The sequence below is a fragment of the Pempheris klunzingeri genome, chromosome 19 (genome assembly GCF_042242105.1).
Source record: "Pempheris klunzingeri isolate RE-2024b chromosome 19, fPemKlu1.hap1, whole genome shotgun sequence".
NCBI lineage: Eukaryota > Metazoa > Chordata > Actinopteri > Acropomatiformes > Pempheridae > Pempheris > Pempheris klunzingeri.
The window spans coordinates 15,786,180-15,802,180 of NC_092030.1; the positions used below are offsets into that span (position 1 = coordinate 15,786,180).

At 39.5% G+C, this 16,001-nt stretch overlaps 2 protein-coding genes and 1 long non-coding RNA gene across 7 annotated transcripts; 1 reads left to right on the forward strand and 2 right to left on the reverse strand.

Moving 5' to 3' along the window:
* Positions 1-47: 47 nt before the first annotated feature.
* btc (betacellulin, epidermal growth factor family member) lies at positions 48-9,664 on the reverse strand. 5 transcript variants are annotated; one of them, XM_070850914.1, is made up of 6 exons: positions 9,374-9,664; positions 8,550-8,657; positions 6,623-6,743; positions 6,244-6,390; positions 5,344-5,504; positions 48-63 (listed from the first exon to the last, which is right to left on the reverse strand). In XM_070850914.1, the coding sequence occupies exons 1-5, from the start codon at positions 9,411-9,413 to the stop codon at positions 5,357-5,359; spliced, it is 564 nt and encodes a 187-aa protein (XP_070707015.1). In that variant the 5' UTR covers positions 9,414-9,664; the 3' UTR covers positions 48-63; positions 5,344-5,356. The 5 variants fall into 5 exon arrangements, with proteins under 5 accessions (XP_070707015.1, XP_070707013.1, XP_070707014.1 ...); XM_070850912.1 differs by lacking the exon at positions 48-63 and adding an exon at positions 4,723-5,257 and having other exon boundaries at positions 5,348-5,504; XM_070850913.1 differs by lacking the exon at positions 48-63 and adding an exon at positions 4,723-5,257.
* A 181-nt stretch (positions 9,665-9,845) lies between these two features.
* On the forward strand, positions 9,846-11,617 carry LOC139218470 (uncharacterized). The gene is made up of 3 exons (XR_011585675.1): positions 9,846-9,903; positions 10,909-11,005; positions 11,518-11,617. It is a non-coding gene; the product is annotated as an uncharacterized lncRNA (long non-coding RNA).
* Positions 11,618-13,147: 1,530 nt separating this feature from the next.
* Positions 13,148-14,408, reverse strand: gng10 (guanine nucleotide binding protein (G protein), gamma 10). The gene is made up of 2 exons (XM_070850717.1): positions 14,252-14,408; positions 13,148-13,275 (listed from the first exon to the last, which is right to left on the reverse strand). Exons 1-2 carry the CDS (start codon positions 14,330-14,332, stop codon positions 13,150-13,152), a joined length of 207 nt encoding a protein of 68 aa, XP_070706818.1. The 5' UTR covers positions 14,333-14,408; the 3' UTR covers positions 13,148-13,149.
* Positions 14,409-16,001: the final 1,593 nt, after the last annotated feature.

Here is a 16,001-nt window from a genome sequence, read left to right on the forward strand (position 1 = left end):
TCTCCAACCGCGAGAAAGCGTCCTGACGCAGCGCTCAGGCGCAATCTGGCACTGTCCTTGGTTCTGATTAGATGAAAAGAAAAAGAAAAAGACGCACTGTCTTGACCTTGGTCCATAAACAATTGAATAAATCAGTCATTGGACGTGGGTGGAGATGACCCACCCATCTCTCTCTCTCTCTCTCTCTCTCTCTCTCTCTCTCTCTTTCTCCCCCTCTCTCTCTCACACACACATACACACACATTTATATCTAACTGTAGTGAAGACTGATGATTTTGTTGTCAATTATAAAGCAGAATGCATACCATCTTTCCCTTTGTTGTTATTAAGTGTCATTTTCAGTAACTGTTATTAATTGCTGTTTCTATTACTGTTACTAATGGTTGCTTATTACTGCATTTAAAGTAGAAGATAGGCTGCCAGTGGGATCTATTAAAGTCTGGAGTTTAGTGTTATACTCAATTAGTAAGATATCCCAGGCATACAGGGACATCAATACACATCGCACGCACATACACACTGATATGTATCTTCAAGGTAATAATATGCTGCAGATGATTCCCTGGAAAGCAATGCAAGTTCGACCTGCAAGGCCACTATAGCTTGTCTGCTTAATACTGTACAAGAAGTTGAACAATGAAGACTTTTGGATAAATTGTGATACAAGTGTTCAAATGTAAGAGAGAAACAAAGAAAACAAAACAAAGCAGCCAAACCATCCCCCAAAATAAGAGTACTCCACCAAAGTAGCGCTGCACTCCTGGAAAATTGGTGGAACCCCCCTCCCAAAAAAAATGTTGCATAAACAGACAAATTGTCAAACCCTTTGGCCTACATTACCCACAATGCAACTCCACTGCAGACAGTTTGGTTAAGATTCTGGTGTTTTAAGCTAGTAGTTACAAATAAAGCCTTGAGCCTATAGCTTCTGGCAGAGATGATGAGTGGGCCATAGACACAAAGGTCTGATAAGCTCACTTCTGTCTAACACCACACCTCCAATTTTTTCTTTTCATTTTCAAAGTTGTAGTCTTGTGGGACAAAAGCCGTTGTTCACACCTTTTGTATAAAGTGGCTCTTGGTTGCTGTGTAGAAGTACAGACAGGTGTTGACTCTCGGTGGGATTAGCAGCAACCTTTTCACATTACAGACAGGGATTTGACTCAGTTTAATACATAACATGTTGCTTAATATAACTGTAACAACAAAAAGAAAGTTATTTGTATATCATTTGACCTTTAGCTCAGTGGTGGTGACGACTGAATGAAACGGAAACCAAGCCTTTATTCATTATCCAGGAAGTCAGCAGGGTATGAATTCCATGTTTGGCCCCTCATCCATAAATAATCCGTGTAATGTCACATCACCAAACATTTACCCTTTGTTTTGGGCTTTTGTATCGGAAATCTCCACAGGGGAATCAACATGTCAGGTCCACTGTAGATCCTTTGCAGCACAGAGGGAGAAAAATAAACATATCTGACAGGGAAAATCTCTTTTATAACTGTTATCTTTTCCAATCAGAATTACCTGCCATCCCAGTAATGGTTTCTTGATCCTGCTTTTTTTTTGGAGGACATCTTCACATGACAGCTCATGTCATGAGGTGGATGGATTTACAGAGTGAGAACGGCAGTTGCAGCATTCACACTGTATTTACCCACTCCTGAAATCTCTATGATTAAAGTGCCCCTATGCCAAACATGGGGTTGGTTCAGATTAAACCATTTGCCCTGTGTTACTTCTGGCAAACTAGAAGTGTGCTGATGAAAATCATTGAAGTCAGACCATCACACTGGTCATGCAGTTCTAGCTCTAATGAGATGGGTGCACTAGAATATCTTTCGTGAAATATTCAATCTAGTGGTGGAGGAAGAATTAATTCCCTTTAATTCAGTAAAAATTACAATACCGCAGAGTAAAAATACTCTGTTGCAAGTAAAAGCATTGCAGTCAAAGTTTTACTTTAACAAAAGTACAGTAAGTAAAGTAAATGTAAGCATATGAAGAGTAAAAGTGCTCTTTATGCAAGCAGTTAAGTTATATATTATATTATTACTTATATATTAACGTATTAACAGCATTTTAATATGGCTGAGGTTGAAGCAATTAAAACAACTTTATATATTTTGGGGTAGTTAAATTTACTCTATAACAATGCATCATAATTTAGATGCTAATTGAACCTTTGATTAGCAAAAAATTGGAAAAAGAGAAATGTAGTGGAGTAAAAAGGATGATATTTCGAAGTTCAAGTACCTTTAAACTGCACTAAAGTGAAGTAAATGTATTTTGCTTTATTCTGTCATTGATTAAGTCCAAATGCCTGTGTTGAGTATTTGAAAAGGCTGTTGTGGTCGGTGTTCTGCTGACCTCCAGTGGTTTTCATGCAAACTACAAACACTGTCCACAAATGAAAGGCACTCTGTACCTTGCAATTTTGTCCAGTCAAATGGTCATAGCGCAGCTGCTGGAGTCACCAGCTTGCACACATACCAGAGAACAGATGGGGCTGTGAGCATTCAGTGTGAAAACTGTGTCAAATGAACCCTGCTGTCACATCCAGACTCCATCTGGGATTTAATATCAACTAGTAAGTCCACTGAAATATACGAGTGTTTCAAAGTTACACTGCAGGTTTATGAAATAGATTTTACTGCATCTCCGTTCCAAATCAAACATCTACTACAGTTTGGTATCTGTCTTTCTTATCAGCCTCATTTCTAAGTCCTGCAGACACACCCCTCATATAGAAACTCCAGCATTCCACAGCTGTCTCTCTTTTGAAAACAGCAGGGCAAGCAGGCCACCTGAAATTAGGTCAAAGATCCTCGCACCTTCATTGTTAACAGGGCAGAGAATAGATGCCCTTGAATAGAAGACTACAGGAGCCATGTAGCCTCAAGTAAAAGCAAAGCAATTCACATTAACGGATGCCAAATAACAAGTCAGTCTGGACTGTCTCTGCAGAATGAATTACGTTTGGCACCTATGATTCAGTTTTAGCACACAAAACAATTTTTTTTAATGGTATTATGGAAAGGGGATTCAAAAACTGGAGTTGGTGGCAAACCAAACCCTGAAAAACAAGGAAAGACCATTAACGGAAAGAGCAGTGCGACTGGGAAGAAGATGAAAACAGATTGTTTTAAAGGAATCGTTTGAATTCAAGATCAATATCCCTCTCATGTCTGTATGGTATATATAAAGCTGCAGCAGCCAGCAGCTGGTTAGCTTATCTTAGCATAAAGACTGTAAATCACAGAGACAAAACAACATACTGTCTCTGTCTAAAGGCTAAGTACATCTGCCTTCCAGCACCCCTTAGGCTCACTGAATAACACAGTATGTCTGGTTTGTTTAATCTGTGCAAAAACCACAGAGTCAAAATGACAAATTGTGGTTTTATGTTGGGTTATAGGAACTTTAGAGGTGCCTTGGAGAGAGCCAGACTAGCCGTGATCCCCCTTTTTCAATCTTTATGCTTCAAGAAAGCAAATAAGTGCATTTCCCAAAATGTCAAACTATTTCTTTAAGCATCCTTTTTAGTGGCCTCCTGTTCCTGTATGATGTCACTTGAGTCAGCGTCTGTTGGATGGAGTCTAAATATTAGGCAATGAAAAAATATCTGGGGATGTGGAGTTCAACAGAAGTGAGCGTATCAGTTGACAAAACTGAGACTATACACACACAGTGTACTATGTATGAACTTAGCTTTGCCACCTGTTCACCCACTTTCTATTGTGATGCCGTCGATCTCATTAACTCTTGGTACACTGGGTGAGAGACCAACACGTCATTGATTTTTGGCAGACTGCCCAGCACATTGTCAAGGAATGACATTTGAAGCAGTGTTGGAATCCAGGACAAAGTTAGATGCAAGATAATCCCTTTCTGACAACAAGATTAAGTCGCATTATGTCAGAGGACGATACTGTTTTATGTTGCCACTCACACTGGAATTAGTTGGCTTCGGCAACATGAAGCACTCGCTCCAGCTGGTAATAAAGCACCATAGCAGCACAACAACACAATAAAGCTGTAACCAACATGAAATCACCTGAAAGGGAGCATACTCATTTAATCTGAAAGTTTGATTATGATATCGTAAATATTGCACATATTGATTAAAGGTTGAAGTTGAAACTTATGATCTGTAACAAGCATTCAAGTAGTTTGTGTAGCATGTGTAGAAATGGACTTCACTGACTCTCTTCATTCAGCGTTTAGATGCAGAGTTAATAAACATACAGATACACGTTAAAACCCAGCGAAAGGCTGGCAGAAAGTGCCTCATACAGTGGAGCACTTTCACCTCAGTCCAGCCTTCACACACAGACTCGGCTGTTCTGCCTCTGTAGCTAGGAGGCTGCTTGGCTCCAAATATATAGTTCAAAAAAGCCTCCAGCACAAGTTCTCCTTGTCCTCCTCCAGCCCAGGAGTCCAGAACTGCAATCTTTAGTATATAGAAGGCTTTTCTTGCATTGCTAATGTTGATGAGTAACAATATTATATGTGGGTGTACATGGAGACATTGACGTGAACAGAAAAATAAATGCTGATTTTTTTTCTTGAATGTTTCTTAGGTTTTTCTGCCATATTATCAGCTGCAGTATCTTACACTGTCGCTACCGTTGATCCCCACTTGAATCTAAGGTACGTTTATTTATATGTAAAAGTCAAGCACTCCAGCTTTAAGGAAAACCAGCTCTAAACAAAATAGAAATAATATGACACAAAGATCAACAAAAAACAGTATTCAGTATCTGCTGTGATATATATGTACATTTAATTATTTATTTCTGCGACAATGGAGTGTAGTATCACAGTCCCTCTCCTTTCATTTGTCAGTGTCCACGTCTCTCCCACACAGACCTGATTAACTCTTATCACCGGCTGCCAGCTGGTGACACAGCTTTTTCCAACATAGCAACAATTTACTTGACGTTATGCAGTCAGCAGTGCTAAGTGAAAGGCTGCAAGCGGATGTGGCTCCACACCATTGGAAAAAAAAACATCCTTGCCAGCACACAACCTGCTAAACACTCATCTCCAACTTGTGTTTATGGTAAATCTAGGAAGGTATCTTTTTGTTCTGAAGCTTTATCAAAGTTTCAGACAAGGCTGCCCTTAAAGAGGAGGGTGCTGCTGCTTGATCTAACACAGCCAGAGGCACACTTCATCCAGAAATGTCCTTCCTTTGAGCAGGCCTCAGTCCTGCGGGCACAGAGGGACCTTCTATAGCGCACTGCTGTCACTGTGAGACAAAAGGCAGCAGCTGTCAAGCGAAGGACGAAATTCCTCGTGTCTAAACAATCCCCAGACTTGTGGTCGCACACTTACTCACACACACTTCTCATACAGCGTCGGTGTGTGGTAGCTCTGTTGAGTCTGCCGTTGAGGTTGTGCGTGTTGCGCTGGTGTCCATCATGCTGAGCTTCTCTGTCCCGTTCCTTGGTTCTTCCCTCCGTCTTCCCCTCCGCCAACACAATCTGCACCTACGACTGACAGAGATCACAGTATATTTCATTTATATGCAGCAGTAATAGCAGAGCCAGTTGTTCAATATTCATGCCTTCATTTTAAATGGACAGCTTTCTTGCAGAGAGTTAGATGAGAAGATTGATACCATTCTACGCTAAATATGAAGCTATATTCAGCAGCTGGTTAGTTTAGCTTAGCATACAGGCCAAAAACAACGGGTTCTATCCAAATGTATGAAAATCCACCTACCAGCACCTCCAAAACTCACAAATCAACACATAACATCATGTTTATTTATTACAATCAAAATCTAAACTATATTTGAGTGTGGAGTGGGTGGAGTTGTTTTGGGTAAAAGTCCTTTTCATTTGTCCCATAGACAATGTTACATGACTCACAGTTGTAGCACTTTTGGGGCTTGGATCAACATGAAACTCTCCCAGTTGAATAATGAGTGCAAAAGATTAAAATAAAAGTTTGTATTTATGGAAGTTAACCTCAAATTCTACCCCTGTATCCATTTTAGCAAGAATCATCCAATCACAGAGCTTAAAATTCTGCGCAGCCCACCACTAACAGTGGGTGAAAGCCAAAAATGATGCTATTAAAGAAAATTGATTTATCAATCATGACAGTGGTATTCATCCTCTCATCTGACTCTCAGCAAGACAGAGAATAAGTGTAGTTCCTAATATATCCAACTGTTCCTTTAAGTACAAGTAATAGAGTTTTTTCTATCCCACAAGCAGAAAACCTTACTGTGAACAAATGCAGATGAATATGATGACAAGAATGAGGAAGACAAGCCCTGCGATGATGCAGGCAATTATGATCTGTCGTTTCTCTCCTATCCGCCAGTCCAGGTCCACATATTCACACCTGGGACCAATGTAACCATGCTGACACCTGAGACAAAGCAATAAAAAAAACTTTTCAAATGATTATATGTGAATTTTCCCTTTCTGCTTCTCCAAATATTTCATCTGTTCTATTTTTAAATCCTTATCATGCTCATCTAGTTTTGTTGTCAAGCTGTTAACTTTGAGTTTCTCCTTCATGTCCTTTTTACAGCTACACCCATATCTTTATATTTCTGGATCACCATCATCTCCAACTTTTTGCAGTAAACGCCTCTCACCTACAAGACGGTGTCTTCTGTTCTTTAACGTAACGACACTCCCCATGGACACAGTAGTGTGTCAAATCTTCTGGACATTTGGAGAAGTGGCCATTGGGCTGCCCTGTATCTATTGTATCTGCTGGAGAAATAAAAAGACAACAATTAAAATTAGTTTCAGAATGATTATTTTCAAGGTAAGTATGGTATTTGCCTATTATTATTATTACTATATTACTATACAGCATTTCATCATCTGTAAAAAATGTAATATATTGGGTTTGAAGGAATAGTTTGAAGTATGCTTATTGGCTTTCTTGCTGAGGGGATGAGAGGATGATACCATTCTGATGTCTGTACGGTAAATTATGAAGCGACAGCCAGCAGTCAGTTCTCTTAGCTTAGCATAAAGGCTAGAAATGGGGATCAGCTAGCCTTATTCTGTCCGAGGCACCACCAAAATTTTTACACTTACGTTTTTGTACCGATCAAACAAATCGTATATATGATGTGTCTTCCTGGTCAATTAAAAGTTACAGCCAGCAGCAAGCTATGGGGAAAGTTAGGTCTATAGCACTGACTGTATATAAGAAGTGGATGTAGCCACCCATTGGTTTGTGGACTGCCGATCTGAGGCCTTGAGTCTCGCTTTATTGGTGCCGCCATCTTGATTTCATGGCCATCATGTTTTTTTGGAGCCAGAAGTGACATTCATGCTACAAAGACTTGCCTCTGATTGGTTAGTCACAACGCAGTCCCCCCTAATCCATACCCTGCTTTGTCTTCTATTTTACTCTAAACGGGAACTGTGGAACTAGCAACTGTGACCATAAATTCATTAGGAAAATGTTTACTGAGGTAATAAATCGAGTGCTGCCATTTCAAAAAAGGTTTAAGGTACTTCTGCACGGGCTTCATTTCGGAAGCTAATTCCATTTTTTTATACAGTCTATGATCTGAATGTAACAAAATCCATCTACATCTAAAGCTCACTAATGATTGCATTATATGTTATGTGCTCTTGTGTTTCCAGTCTCCTGGCTATATTTTTATATTTACTGTGCAGATATTACTGTGACATTAATCTAAACTAAACCAAAACTATTTCTGCAACTGTGTCACGTTCTGTCAGCTTGCTCCTTTGACTTCCATTACATGCTCACCCCCTGGCATGGCCTGGTGTATAAATAGACTGTTTGCAATGTGATCCAGAGAGGAATCCTGATGATTCAGTGCCAGGAAAAGCCTAATGTCATCAAGGTCTCATCAACCACGTGTCTCAATTATTAATTCTTTTTAATTAATTCTTTACTAAATGAAACACATGCTGAGGCGGGGTACAGTTAAAGCGCAGTTCCAATTCTCCCTGTCTGCCTCTTCGTTTCACTCTTTACTCTAGCTTGCTCACAATTACACACACACACACACACTGAAACACACCCTAACACAGCTGTAGTGGGATTATCTTTGAAAATGAGCTTGTAAAAGAATACTGCTGTTCAGGTGACATCAATAAGAGAGTCTCGGTTGTGAGGTAGCTGAAACTTGAGATCTGGCTTGCTGCCAAGGCCTTATTGTTGAAAAGATTGTTGATTTTTGAAACGTGAATTTTGGTGACGCTGCTCCTAATTTGTTATAGTAACTTGAAATTACAGTGAAAATATTGTTGTTTTTGCATTTGATGATGTGTCATATAAAGGGCCTGAATCAGAAACAGATTATCAAGTAGGTTTTCACATTCAAGGCATTTGCTCTTACTATCTTACTTACTATATCACAAACTAACTACTACTAAATTACTAAGTATCAAAAGGTTAGGTGTGTTTGCTTGTTTATATCCACTGTATCTGTGCTTTCATTCTTCCATTAAACCTCCACCTTAAAAACTTCAAAGCAAGCATGCCCGACACCATGAGGGAACCGCCTCTCCTCTCCTGTCCATATCTACCTGTGCAATTGTCTCTGTTGCCATGGTGATGACAGTGAGACACAGTGCGATTGGCAGACTCGTCGGTGGCATTCCATTCTGCCAGGGAGTATTTGCATAAGGCCAGAGCTGCAGACAGAAACACACACAAAAAGACAATCACACACATGTACGCGCTCAAAACAAATAAATATATGCACATGCACTATGCACAAGCCTTTTCACCAAATTTGTGATCACATTCCACCCATAGTATAGGATCCACATAAGAAATGACAGAGTGGGGAAAGTGATCAGTCAGTTTTGGTGAAGAGCTGCTGAGTCATAATGCCAGCCAGCCTTATAGGGCGGGAGAAGGTGACGATTTCATTTGTTCACACCCACCCTGGTCTCTCTGGTGCTCTAAACATCAACTATATTAACAGCCCTTTTCACTCTTATTGCGTAAAAGTTTAAACCACACTGTGTAAACCTATACATGCATGAGTATGTTACAATGAATGTTATGTTTCATTCCTCTTTTGACAATGATTAGTAATCACAGGGGATACATTGATGGTGTGTGGACTCTTCATTCAATTATTAACCAACACTGAGTTTTATTGTACAAATATGACTCAGCATGGAAAGTACTGTCTCAAACAGACCTGCTTTGGAGGCACATGGATGCAGCAACCAAAACAACGCTACGTATGACCTTTAAAATTTTCATAAGGAAGATGCCTTAAAAGTAAGAATTATATGGAAACATCACTGTAATGCGTCTGTCTAAAGGTTGCAAAACTCTTAACAACCATTAAGTAGGGAAGCTGAACACTGATTGAAATAACAGCAGTAAATCTTACCTGCTACTATTCCTACATAGAGTCTGTACACCTTGGCCATCTTCTCACTTGATAAAAGTGCTCATCCGATTCATTGAAGTTCGGTCTCATCAACAAATACAAGTGGAACTGAAGCAATCCCTTCTCAGAGGTCAATGACCTTTGAAAAAGGTGTGGACATGTTCCCCAGCGGCGTGTCGTAATGTGGTCCTTCATTGATGGCAGTGAGAGTCATAGTCATCCAGGAAAGCTTGAGACTATAACCATGGTACATACACACAGCCCAAAGTGCCTCCCTGTGCGATGACTGCACTACACTACAGTGTGTGTGAGAATAGAAAAAAGGGGGTGGCACTGAAACCCAACTCTGCTCTCTGCTCCCCGCCCCCACACCTTTAAAGGAGAACACAACTCCATTCAAGCTTCTCCAGTTATTTCCTTGTGAAAGAACAACTGCACCTTTATACCTGACTTTCCTTTTCTCAAGAATGAACCGACAGGTGAATTGCTCATTGGCAACAAACAACAGCCTTTTTTACAAGGTATTTATGGTAAGGTATATATGTTCTGTCATTTGTGACATTCAGAGGAATGTGCTAATATATGGACTGGGTTTTGCAGGTTCTGGACTGACAGAAAGTAGATAAATGTAGAAAAACCACCACTGAAATACCAACTCAGTATCACATTTCACAAACTGCTGCGATACTGGGTTGGAAGTTGTGGAGAATATAGTATCAGTGAAGAATATAGTGTTACTATTCCAAGTGCCTTATGATGTGTGGAGATCATATTGTTATTACTCATAGTGCCTTACTTTGTACCTTATTCACTGCTTTGTATTTACAGGGACAGACACATATTGCTTAAATGTATTGCTATAGAGTTGGCCAACTTCATAATGTTAAAGACAGGATACAAGCACTGACCCCAGGTTCTGAAGGGTTAGACACATGAGAGCAAAGAGAAGTCTGGCAAGAGGGCACACAAGCTTACATGCACCACACTAACAACTCCATATAAGGGAGCTCCAAGGACAAGAGATGCTCTCTCTGAGTGCCACTATTGTAGAAGTTAGACAAGATAGACACAATAGGGATAGGTTGCACTGAAGGATGATCATGCATAAGACTAGAATAGGGAGGGTACCTTTTCCAGGTTTGGCTTTACCGGATTGGAGATCGAGATGCCAAGAGGCTGGGACCAGCCTGTGCACCAACAAGGGAGAGCCAAGTCTAAACCATGGTCTCCCCCGCCGAGTCTAAACCAATCACAATTCTATCCACAATATCTGAATGTACAAATTGATGCATTATACAGAGCTCTGCTATCTGTTGGCGACAGAGTAACAGCTTGCTGACTGTGGTTTTCTGAGAACAGACTGAGTCCATGGCCATGCTTATGTTTTATTCTTACAAACATTAAAACACCTTAAATGAGAGAAGTTGCCTGTCTTCATTCGAAAAAATGAACACGACAAAATACAACCTACCTATGATAATAATAATAACACAACCTATACCTGTGCTCTTTTATTGTGTTTCTTAACATGACAGGCTGCCTATGAAGCACCCAGCTGGAAATGAGCAGCAGAATGTCATCTGGAATAACGGTGGGGGAGGGGGGATTCGAACCCCTGACCCCGGGGTCACGGTAATTTCCGTTTTTTGAGCCGACACCAAACTCCCTCTTTTTTGTCTGATCCACCTCCAAACACATTGGAAAACAATTATTGATCACTTTTCAGGTTCATTGGCCACCAAATAATTGTCATTTAGACAGCTACAGGGCAAAGATAACTGGATGCAGCTTAACTTTGAAAATGCATATTATTGGGCAAATATAATATGGTAGAAATATATGTAATGGATAATGCCTGATGGGGTGTCATTATCAGGGATTAATGGATGACAAGGAGGCTGACGAACTGCACATAAATTAACCAATTGGCCAATAACCAATAATTTACATTTGCAACCAAAGGTTTTTCACACACCATAACTCAGTTTCCCTGGTACTCACCTTAGGGTTTGACTAATACCTGGAACAACCATTACCATCCCAGTAGGTTCTTATGCAGTGGAAGTGTTGTTTACTATTCCATTAAATAGGATGTTGTGGTATGTGATATTGTGATATAAAGTTTATGTGATTGTGTGTTACAGTCGCCATCCTGTGGTGTTCAGAGGAGACACAGAAGAAGAAATATTCAGTGCTGGAAATATGTCAGTTTGTTAATGTGTTGCAATAAATTGGGAACAGAGCCTTTGACTGTGCCCCTGTTTCTATGGTAACTCATTTTAGATACAGGCTGATACTATGTAGCCAGGACTTAAATTTAGAACAGTGAACAGACACTTTCAATGGAACTACGTAATAGGTGTCCATTAGGCTATCAAATGGTAATGGACACACTGCAGCCAGTCAGACTCCAGCCTAACTTTATATACAATATATACACCAAAACACAGACTGGGTGAGGTAAAAAGTTTTAATGTAACACTTAAGGTACATTGAAATTAACTTGAGTTAGAATTTAAATTAATATTGTCAGTCACTCGAAGGAATCAACTGATATATGAAAGGGGTTGTCACTCTGTTAACTTATTTAAAGTTTTTTTGCGGCTTTAGAACTGAATATACTGCAGCCACAATACCTAAATAGAAATAGTTCTAATAGAAAACTTTCTTCTGTCTAACCTCGTGCAATTTGCAATTGACTTGGGGTCAAAATGTTGCAAAATTGATGCTCACATTTCAGCGTTACTTCTCTGCATCCCATTGTCTGTCTGCTCATTCTCGTGCTAGAAGTGTCAGAAAGGAGGAGCATCTGATGCCCTCGGTGTGGTCCACATTTGAGCAAAGGTTGCAAGGAAAGGACGCATCAAAATGGGAAAACATATGAGACTCGTCCAAGAACAGCACACTGAGAGGAAAAGGAAGTAACAAAGTAGAGAGCTCATGACTGGCTAGACCTGTTTTAGGCTGATCCAGACTGTTTCTTGGCTGATTGTCTACATCTTCATACAGATATAAGTTCCATTTTATACAGACTATATACAAATAAATTGATTAAACAGACGCTGACTTAAATGACTGTACACACTTAAATAAAACATGACTCATAATACCCACTTTCATCACTATGATGATTCATATTCTATTTATAATGTATCACAGCCTTGAGCTTGCAAAGAAGTTCCAAAACCTTAAAAAACTCAAAGGCGGAGTGAAGTGTAACTCTCTGTTAAGTATCTTTGCAGTTTTGAACAGGAAGCCCCAGTTTCCTCTCGCCGGCTGTGCTCCTAACTTAGACTGAACATCAGGAAACTCAGACACAGAGAGATTCCAAGGCGTAATTTAGAGCCCGACTATAAACATCCGCTGTGTATAATCCATAGATGATCACTGTATTACTCTGCCTTAGTCCACTGTGTGAAATAGAGATCACACTTAGCTCTCAGAATGTACTTAAATAAGAATAAGTAGGATTAAGTAGGTTTATGTAAAGCCTGGTGTAAAAAAAGCACATTTGTACGGTCAGTAATGTAGTAAAACAAGACATTTATTTGAAATATGTGTCTTTCTTAAAAAAACAATGAAAATGAAGTTAGAATCAAATAAAAATGGGTAAAAACAAAATTGAATTCTCTTCTTCAGAGAGAGATGCCACAGTTCGATCCACTTCTTCTTTCTCTGCAAAAAGTGCAAATCTTTTTATTCCTCATTTGAAATCTCTGCTGTAATAACAAGTGTTACTTAGAAATAAAAGCGCTAAACTTTGTGGACTCTGACCTTCACACTACAGCACAGGAGCGGGGTTCCCTGAAGGGGTTGCTGCCTGTGGGGACTCCGACCAGCAGGGCGTCTTTGCCTGCGTTCTGCAGACAGTACTGCTGGAGCTCTGCAGCCGCCTGGGACACCTGAGGACACAAAAATCTCTTAAAAACAGTATATTCATACTTAAAACTGGAGACTTAATAGATTGAGAGTCCTTTATTAGTGATTTCTTAACATTTATAATAGCAGGTAACTAATAAAGCCCTTTTATTAATGACTTTTTAACAAATAAAACTGCCGACCAAGAGGCTTATTAGAAACTGAGAAACACAAGAACCCAATGAAGTGAGAAGCTAAACAGAAAAAGCAAGTTCAATACTTCAGGAGGAATTTCCACAACCTGGCAACCCAAAAGTTATTGTGCTCTAAGTGATCTATGAAGCATTAATAAGTGGTTCATTAACCACTGATAAAGCCATTAGAGGTGACTATAAACCCTTCATAAATCATTCATAGATTTCTTTCTCTTTTTCTAATTGGTACAATGCATACTTTTCTCTGGAAATAAGTCAGTTTTCAACTGAACTAAAGAACGTGTAAAAGGCAGCCGAATGGAGGATAAGAAGCTAAAAGGCGCCAGCACAATGGTAAGCATTTAATACAAAACAAAGAAATCTTAAGCAGGAATTGAGTGAAAGCGAGAACGGAAGAAGCATCTTGGATGAGAGGCGAAGCGTCTTCAAGTACCTTCAACAAGTCCAGTTGACTTTTTGCTCAACTCCTAAGGAATAACTATGACCTGGATGACTGAGAATCTTCACAGACTTATTTAATCCTTGGTTGATGAATAATATGCTACAGTCTAGATATAATGTGTGGAATAAGAGTATAAAGACTTTATACACAGTGCTGAATGACCATGCTGTGACACAAGTATGTGGCTAATAAATAAACATACTGTATGAAACAAGAGTAAAACATTATACCATTATGTGTTGAATGTAATACAACAGGCTGGTGCTTTTTCTTTAGTCATATTCCAAGCAAATCAAGAAAAGGTAAACTCTCCAGGTTCATATTCTTTAAAGATATCACCTCTTTTCTATTTCTTTACTTTACCTTGATTCTTTCCACGCTGGCCTCAAGCTTCAGTTGCTCTACAAGACGTCGCATGTTGGATAAATTGGAATTAGAGGTCATGTTGCTGGAAATTGTTTTATGAGAGAAAAATTCCTTGTAAAAAATGTCCCTTCAGTCCTTCAACACAGGAGCTGACTCCGCTAATGGGCAGCAAATGCTGGTGAGGAAGCAGCGGCCGGGTTTCTTTCCAAATGACCTCAGTCCACTCCACTAAAGAAACCAGGAGAGATGCAAGCACACTGACCTCCAAATGAAATGTACTTCACAGATACACTTTATGAAACTGTAAACTTTCTATGGATGTGTGAACATTTTACTAGTGTACTTTCTAGCAATATTGTTTTTGCTTGTTTTTAATGCAAAAACTGCATTGTTTTCCCAGTGAATAAATATAAAGGTTCATTATACTTCACTCAAACTTCAAACTGCACCACAGATACAGAGAAAGGGTTAAAGGGAGGGAGGGAGGAGGGATATATATGGAGGGAAAAAACTAATATATGGGATGTGAAACTTGGAGGATGTGGGGAGACAAGATGGAAAAGGGGGAGGAAGGAGCAAGGGGACAGGGGAGAAGGACAGAATTAAGAGGAAGTGAAGAAAGTGAAGAAGACAGAGAAGAGAGAGGGAAAAGAATGACAGACGATAGCCAGGAGGATGAAGAAAGAATAGGAAGGGTGGGAGTGAGATGGGGTGAAGATGAAGGAGAATGGCAGGAAGAAAGAGGACAAGAGCATTACAGAGGAGGAAAAGGCAAGACAGGATGATGAGGACACCTCCACTGTTCCCCCTGTCTTGTTTCTCACCTCATCTCCCTAAACAAAGAGAAAGACCTGACTGCAGACAACAACCACAATGGTCATTTGTGTAAAGGAAATTATGTTGCAGCAAATACACCAAAGTTGTTCCCTTTGCAATTGTTGTTAGACACTGTAAGAAAAGGACGAAGAAGTGCAGGAGTCTGCCTCCACCTCAACAGGAAAAGGAGAAAGTGAACCTGGAGTGCCTGTTTTCTTCACGGCTGAAATTGGAGTAATATTTAGCACAGGTAAAATGTCCTGTTCAACTTTTGTCCAGTGAGGAAATGAGCCAGTATAAAGCTGAAAAAGCAGTACCGATGGGAGTCAGGCTGTTGTTAAATTGTCTCGAGTGATATCTATTTTTGTACTCTATTTAGCTGTAAAACTAGCTAGTTAATGTTTTACAGATTTCATCTTGGATAATCTTTATACACCTCTACAGGGACATTGATGTAGCTAATAATTTACATGACTGCTTATTGAGGTATAATGTCATAATTTGAATTACTGACCAGCAGCGTCAGTTCAAGTGTTTTCAAAGGTGTTTGATTATGGTATGATTATATTATTTTGTTAAAAGTAAGTAGGCTGGACTCTCCTGTCCACTTACTTTGTTCACTTTTGATAAGGCCCATGGTTTTGGATTAGCATGGTCAGCTATCAAATATGAATATTGTTACTCTGCACACTTTTAGTCATGCTGAATTGCGCTTCAGTGTGGTAAACAATATTTTAATTATAGGTTATTAAGCTAAACAGAAAAACTGTGATTTATTTTAGTTACAAAGTTTAATATCAATATAACTCATAATATGAAAAATGTTAATTGATGTCTTACATGCTAAAAATACACAAGCTAGTTAGAAGGAAAACTCAGGTTATACAAACTTCTCCTCTCTGTTTGGTTGATACCAAATCAAGACTCAGAT